Source organism: Sinocyclocheilus anshuiensis, unplaced genomic scaffold (genome assembly GCF_001515605.1).
Source record: "Sinocyclocheilus anshuiensis isolate Anshui unplaced genomic scaffold, SAMN03320099.WGS_v1.1 scaffold454, whole genome shotgun sequence".
Lineage (NCBI taxonomy): Eukaryota > Metazoa > Chordata > Actinopteri > Cypriniformes > Cyprinidae > Sinocyclocheilus > Sinocyclocheilus anshuiensis.
This window is the reverse complement of record NW_015548217.1, coordinates 2407980-2414893: the sequence shown is the minus strand read 5'-3', so window position 1 is coordinate 2414893 and position 6914 is coordinate 2407980. Positions and strand designations below refer to the sequence as shown.

Below are 6914 nucleotides of genomic sequence, written 5' to 3'. Positions count from 1 at the left end.
ATTAGCAAACATTATTAATAGATGAGAAGTTCATGAACATTCAAATAAACTATTTATTTTTATGAATAATAAACGTCTTCAAAACTTCACCGCAAGGCCCATTAACAGCATGCATCTGAGAAATTAATCGAAACATCCACAGAATCGTGCTCTCTCGTTGTCAATAACTCCGCCCCTTACTTCCGGTTCTGAAACTGCTGGTCTACAGCTGGATGTATCTCATGTAGCCTGAAAAGGGACTCTTATTATGAAATACCAACAGACTGACGTCATTTTTCAGGAAGTTCAGTCTGCATCACTCTGTTCAATGACAGGAGATCACCAGGATCTGCACGTGTGTATTCCAGCTAGATTTATATATATATATATATATATATATATATAATTGCTTAATAATGGCACAGATATTACATGTGAGTTGCTTGTTTTTCCTCTGACTATATAAAAAGTAAAAAAAATAAAATAATGAATGACACTATGAAGCGAGGAGGTTGCACACGCACTCTTGCATTAACTGTGTGCTCTGCAGCCATTGGTGGCACTTTTCAGTATGGCTACAATATTTCAATCATCAATGCACCCACAGCTTATGTGCAGAAGTTCATTAATGAGACCTGTATGAAGAGATGGGGCGCCTCTCTTGAGGCCAGTCAGGTGACACTGATGTGGACCTTTATTGTCTCCATTTACTCACTCGGGGGACTTCTGGGATCCCTGCTTGCTGGCCCAATGGCTATCAAGTGCGGACGTAAAGGTGCACTGCTGCTAAACAACTGCTTCCTTTTTGTGAGCTCAGTCCTGGCTCTGTGCAGTCGCTCCGCTGGCTCTTTTGAGATGATCATCCTTGCTCGTCTGCTGGTGGGGGTCAATGCTGGGGTTAGTATGAACGTCCAGCCCATGTACTTCGGAGAGAGTGCACCCAAGCACCTGAGAGGTGCTGTTGCCTTTTCGTCTGCTGTTTTCACTGCTCTAGGGATCTTGATGGGCCAGGTAATGGGTCTGACTGAAGTTTTGGGGAGTGAATCTCTCTGGCCTTATCTGCTGGCGAGCAACGCTCTCCCCGGCGTAGTGCAGCTGGTCACCTTGCCCTGGTTTCCAGAGAGCCCACGTTACCTGCTCATCGACCGAGGAGACCGAGAGGCATGCGGTCAAGCCCTGAAACGCCTCCGAGCGTGCAGCGTTTTTACTGATGAGCTGGAAGAGATCCTCCAGGAGCGGGCAGAAGCAGGCGAAGCCCATGCCAAAACGCTGTGGGAGCTGTTAAGTGACCGAAGTCTTCGCAGGCAGCTCTGCACCGTGATGGTTGCCAGCAGTGCCATGATGTTGTGTGGAAATGATTCCATTTACTTCTACGCCTCCTATATCTTTCAAGAAGCCGGTATTCCAACGGACAGGATTCAGTATGTCACGATCGGCACGGGTGCCTGCGAGTTCACGTCTGCTCTGGTGTGTAATCTCCTGATCGAGCGCGTTGGCCGCAGGCTGCTCCTCGCAGGCGGGTATCTGCTCATGGCTTGCTGGGCGGTGGTCTTCACTGTCGCTCTTTCGCTGGAGGGCAAAGTGGCCGGCATGCCCTATCTGAGTATGGTCTGCATGTTTGCCTACATCTTGAGCTTTGGCATGGGTCCCGCAGGGGTCACCGGGATCCTTCCCGCCGAGCTCTTTGACCAAATGGCACGTCCCGCAGCTTACATGGTTGCCGGTTCCATGATGTGGCTTAACCTCTTCCTCATAGGAATGGCGTTTCCGTTCATAGTTAAGGGCCTGGGACAGTTCTGCTTCATCCCCTTCTGTGGAGTTTGTGTGACGGCATGTCTTTTCGTCAGTTTCGCTTTGCCTGAAACCAAAGGAAGGACTCTAGCAGAGATCACGGAGGAGTTTGAGAAGCGGAATAAGAAAGGCACAGCTAATGGGCTTCCTAAATACGGGCAGCAATGTCAAAGTCTGACGGATCCATCAGAATTCCTTGAGACTGAGAAGATCTGAGAGAGATCAGGCTGATTTTGTGTCGCTACTGTATTCAGATTTTATCCGTTTTTTTCTGTCTATTAATTTATTTAAAAATACCTTGAAAATGCCATATATAGTTCATCCAAAAAAATTATAAACTTGTGTACACTTAGATGTATTAAAGGAAAATGTTATGAATTTTTACTTGATGGTTACACTACAATATTGTTGTTGTTAAATCGTTAGATGGAAACGTTTCTTGAAAATGGCATACAAAGCCATATGAAACTAGCATGAATACCTCATGAAAAAAAAAGAGCTTTTCTGACGTGACGCACTTTGAGCTGCGTCTGATTTAAAAATGCTGCATGTTGCAAATGTTTTTTTTTTTTATATTTATTTAACTTTTATTATGTATTCTTAATTATCCTCCGTCTTTTCTCCTTTCCATTTGATTGTTAAAGTGCAGCTAGAAAATATAATACCAGTATTGGGAAGAAAAAAAAAAAAGGTGCATGTTGGGAAATTATGTAAAACTGTGATTTGATTCTCCTTATCAGGGATGCTTTTTTTTTTTATATACTGTTTCCCAGAAAACTTGAATCTTGACGCCTTTAATGGATTTAAAATTTGCACTTATGTATTTTACCTCATTCTGTGTCTCATAATATAATGTTATTAATTATTTATTGCAAAAAGAGTAAATTATTTTGAAGGATACACCCAAAGAGCAATGCAATTTTACCATGTGTTGCATTTGTTAAATATCAATACAATTATTGCCTGTATGGGATCTAGCCAAGTATTTGTTTGTTGCACCAGCAGATGGCACTATATCAATATTGGGTTTTTTTCTGTCAACACTGTTTGTCTTCTCAATTGGATGTCAATTTTAACCAAAACAAGGGAATTCACTGCATGCCGTTGCATTTAGATATAACCACAGTGGTAAAGGACGACAATCAGTATCATATCCTTCATTTGTGCCTTATAATCACATTCTTGCTGCCTACTAACCTGCCTATCAAATCTCCCAACCTATATTCAACCAAATGAAACAGAATATTCAATCCAAGTGTTTTGAATTGTATGATGATTACCGTTTGTCCTAATTCCTTTAAATCATTGTATAAGAGCTGTGAATCTATCAAAAATGCTGTATATTCAACTCCGTTTGTAGCTAGTAAAGAAAGTTGCTTGATTGAAAAACTCTCACTGCTAATGTTTTAATGAATAATATGGTGATTTGTTTAGGTAATGATAACTTTGACTGTGCATCTAATTGCATTCAATGCGTAATAGTGAATTCAAGCCGGAGCCTTTGACTGTTAATTGGAGGTAATGAGGCTACAGTAAAGGATGTTCCATGATATATGCGAAGGCTTGACTCATGTGCTGTATTATTAGAAGCTGCTTCAACTTAGAGGAACGAGTTGAAAAAGGACTGGAGGGAAGTGAGTGTCCAGGCTGAGAATCTCTCATGTTAACATATTCAACTGATGTTAGTTAATCTAAAGCCACTTTAAGTTCCATTGAGACTAGTGTCTCTTGTTTCTTCAGCCTTACATCACTGACAGTTTAAGAAGTTTGAAAAGAATGGCTTAAGAATCGCAGGTAGGTAAAGTGAATACACTCACTGAAGAACCAATCAAAATGTGGCATCATTTCTCCTCAGTCCAGTGTCATTTTTAGAGTTTAGCAACCACTGCAGAATTTAATTTTGTGGTGCCTTGCATAAATATGATGATGAGGAAATCTTAAAACACAATGTGAATTCATACTGAATAGCTGAACAGATATTCATAATTGATTTTTTTTATTTTTTACAGTATTTACCATAGTATACTTTTATTTTTTTATTCAACCAAATGAAACAGAATATTCAATCCAAGTGTTTTGAATTGTATGATGATTACCGTTTGTCCTAATTCCTTTAAATCATTGTATAAGAGCTGTGAATCTATCAAAAATGCTGTATATTCAACTCCGTTTGTAGCTAGTAAAGAAAGTTGCTTGATTGAAAAACTCTCACTGCTAATGTTTTAATGAATAATATGGTGATTTGTTTAGGTAATGATAACTTTGACTGTGCATCTAATTGCATTCAATGCGTAATAGTGAATTCAAGCCGGAGCCTTTGACTGTTAATTGGAGGTAATGAGGCTACAGTAAAGGATGTTCCATGATATATGCGAAGGCTTGACTCATGTGCTGTATTATTAGAAGCTGCTTCAACTTAGAGGAACGAGTTGAAAAAGGACTGGAGGGAAGTGAGTGTCCAGGCTGAGAATCTCTCATGTTAACATATTCAACTGATGTTAGTTAATCTAAAGCCACTTTAAGTTCCATTGAGACTAGTGTCTCTTGTTTCTTCAGCCTTACATCACTGACAGTTTAAGAAGTTTGAAAAGAATGGCTTAAGAATCGCAGGTAGGTAAAGTGAATACACTCACTGAAGAACCAATCAAAATGTGGCATCATTTCTCCTCAGTCCAGTGTCATTTTTAGAGTTTAGCAACCACTGCAGAATTTAATTTTGTGGTGCCTTGCATAAATATGATGATGAGGAAATCTTAAAACACAATGTGAATTCATACTGAATAGCTGAACAGATATTCATAATAAATTGATTTTTTTATTTTTTACAGTATTTACCATAGTATACTTTTATTTTTTATTAGAATTTTGTTAAACTGAATTCAAGAATTGTGAATTTGGGGCTCGTCATCTCAAAACCTGCAGCTGTAAATGTAGTTAACTCCCCTTCTAAAAATATCAGAACATAATCTGCTGTTCAAAAATACATTATACGTTCAATCTAAATGCAGGAATTTCATTCTATGCAAATAAATACTTTAGAAAAGTATTAAAAAGGGAGGGGGGGCACTTTTATTTCCGTGTGTGTGCCATGTGAATGTCAGCAGGATTGAGGTGCAGAAATGAATCTTACCATCAGCTGCACTCACTGGATGTGCCCTCTAAACAAAGCAGACTCTAGTGGGTTAGAATGCATTATGGAAAATGGAAATGCACAGGTACACATGTCGCTCCTCTAATATCTCTTGCTGTGTGTGTGTTTTTTTTTTTTTTGTTAGAAATGGACTCATTTCACCTTACTGAGATCTTTCTGATGTCTGTCTTTGTGTTTTATTACAAGAATATGGAGTTACTGTTACACTAAGAGCACTTTCAGAAATCCATTATGAGCAGTGACCTTGTGCTATGCTGTTTTGAAACATTAAAGGAGCACATAGCAAGTAAACCCTGGCTGTGTTCATGCGTGACCCTGAGTTACTGTTATGGATGCTAATATAGTAGTGATCTTGGTTTATTATTAAGTGTGTGTCTAAGCTATATTATTAAATAGTCTGTGTGTGTGTGTGTGTTACAGTATATTAATATAATGGACTTCTGTAAAGAAGTGATAAATAACAGATCTCTTCCTGTGTTAAAGAGGTAATGGTTTCAAAAATATATATTAATGATAAAGTGACATATTAAGAACTACTGTTAGATTATGTTTCCTTAACTATGGACACTTAAGTTTTTTTTCTTTCTGTTTTATGAAGATCATATATACATAAATACATACACACACAATGTATTTATCCAGTTAGTAATTAGAAATGTAGATTTTAATATAGGCATAAAAATCTATTCATTCTCTGTACTCACTAACCCATAAGAGTCCACCTGACACTTATCTCCAACTTAATTTCCATAAATCGAAAGTGTAGACAGCAGCCCAGCTTAATGAGATTCTCAAGTGGCTCGCAAACTCTTTTCAAATTCAGTGTGGTTCAGTTGTTATGGTCTGCTTTTCTCCTTGTTATCTGATCTTCCTATCATGAATTGTGCTTATGTTATAGCATCACTTCATTGCTTCCAGAAGAAACCGGTGGCTGAGGGGTTTTATAAGCTAGCATGTGCTTACTGAAGCAAAGAAGTAGTTCAAAGATAGGGACAGCAACAGCCAATTTAAAACCAGAGAAAATATACTATGAACGATGTGAAACATTAGAGAAACATAATACTGATTTATTTCTAAGAGAAAGTGATGGTTTCCTTTACATTTCTATTCTTATATGATCGCATATATTGCATATTTAGTATATAGGGTACTTTTTTTGTTCAAACTCCAAAATGGTTTGCTGACTGAATGGTGAAACAGATTTTTAGGCATTTATAATGAACAGCATATGTTGATACTCCAGCTTATGTGGTAAGTCTATATCTGGATTCTTGTGCCGTCTCTGTCCCCAGGTGTGTTGTAGACAAATATAGAACATCTAATGATTTTTTTGAACCAATAGTGTAAGGCTTACTATGATTGGCAGGCTTTCAATCTGTTCTGAGCATCTTGTGTCCCTATGGCCAACTCTGAATGATTTACGCTAAGCTATGATTGGAAGTCAGGGAATATATGTGAACCTGGACCACAAAACCAGTCATAAGGGTCAATTATTTGAAATTATGATATATGCATCAATATTTGGCCGAGATACAGCTATTTGAAAATCTGGAATCTGAGGGTGCAAAAACATCAAAATATTGAGAAAATCGCCTTTAAAGTGTCCAAATGAAGTTCTTAGCAATGCATATTACTAATCAAAAATTAAGTTTTGATATATTTACAGTAGGAAATTTACAAAATATCTTCCTGGAACATGACCTTTACTTAATATCCTGATTTTTGGCACAATAAAAAACTCAATAATTTTGACCCATACAATGTATTGTTGGCTTGGCTATAGCTTCAAATATACCTGTGCTACTTATGACTGGTTTTGTGGTCCAGGGTCACAAGAGAGGAACTTAGGGCTAAAGTCCCCTACATTAAAGGCAAGGTAGGTGATTTGGTTCAAAAACATTTTTTGTTACACTGGTTGTAAGTCTCTTCACATCCCGATAGCAATCACTAAGTTAAGTGGTCTAAATGTATTTATATATTCTGTGGAAGGTGT

The 6914-nt window shown here is 38.0% G+C and overlaps 1 protein-coding gene across 1 annotated transcript; it reads left to right on the top strand.

Moving 5' to 3' along the window:
• Positions 1 to 339: 339 nt before the first annotated feature.
• On the top strand, positions 340 to 3326 carry LOC107654008 (solute carrier family 2, facilitated glucose transporter member 11). The gene has a single exon (XM_016440881.1). It carries the CDS (start codon positions 466 to 468, stop codon positions 1984 to 1986), a length of 1521 nt encoding a protein of 506 aa, XP_016296367.1. The 5' UTR covers positions 340 to 465; the 3' UTR covers positions 1987 to 3326.
• Positions 3327 to 6914: the final 3588 nt, after the last annotated feature.

Bases quoted from the DNA above. Each gene is read 5' to 3' on its own strand.
- LOC107654008 (XM_016440881.1), top strand. From the start codon at position 466: ATGAATGACACTATGAAGCGAGGAGGTTGCACACGCACTCTTGCATTA.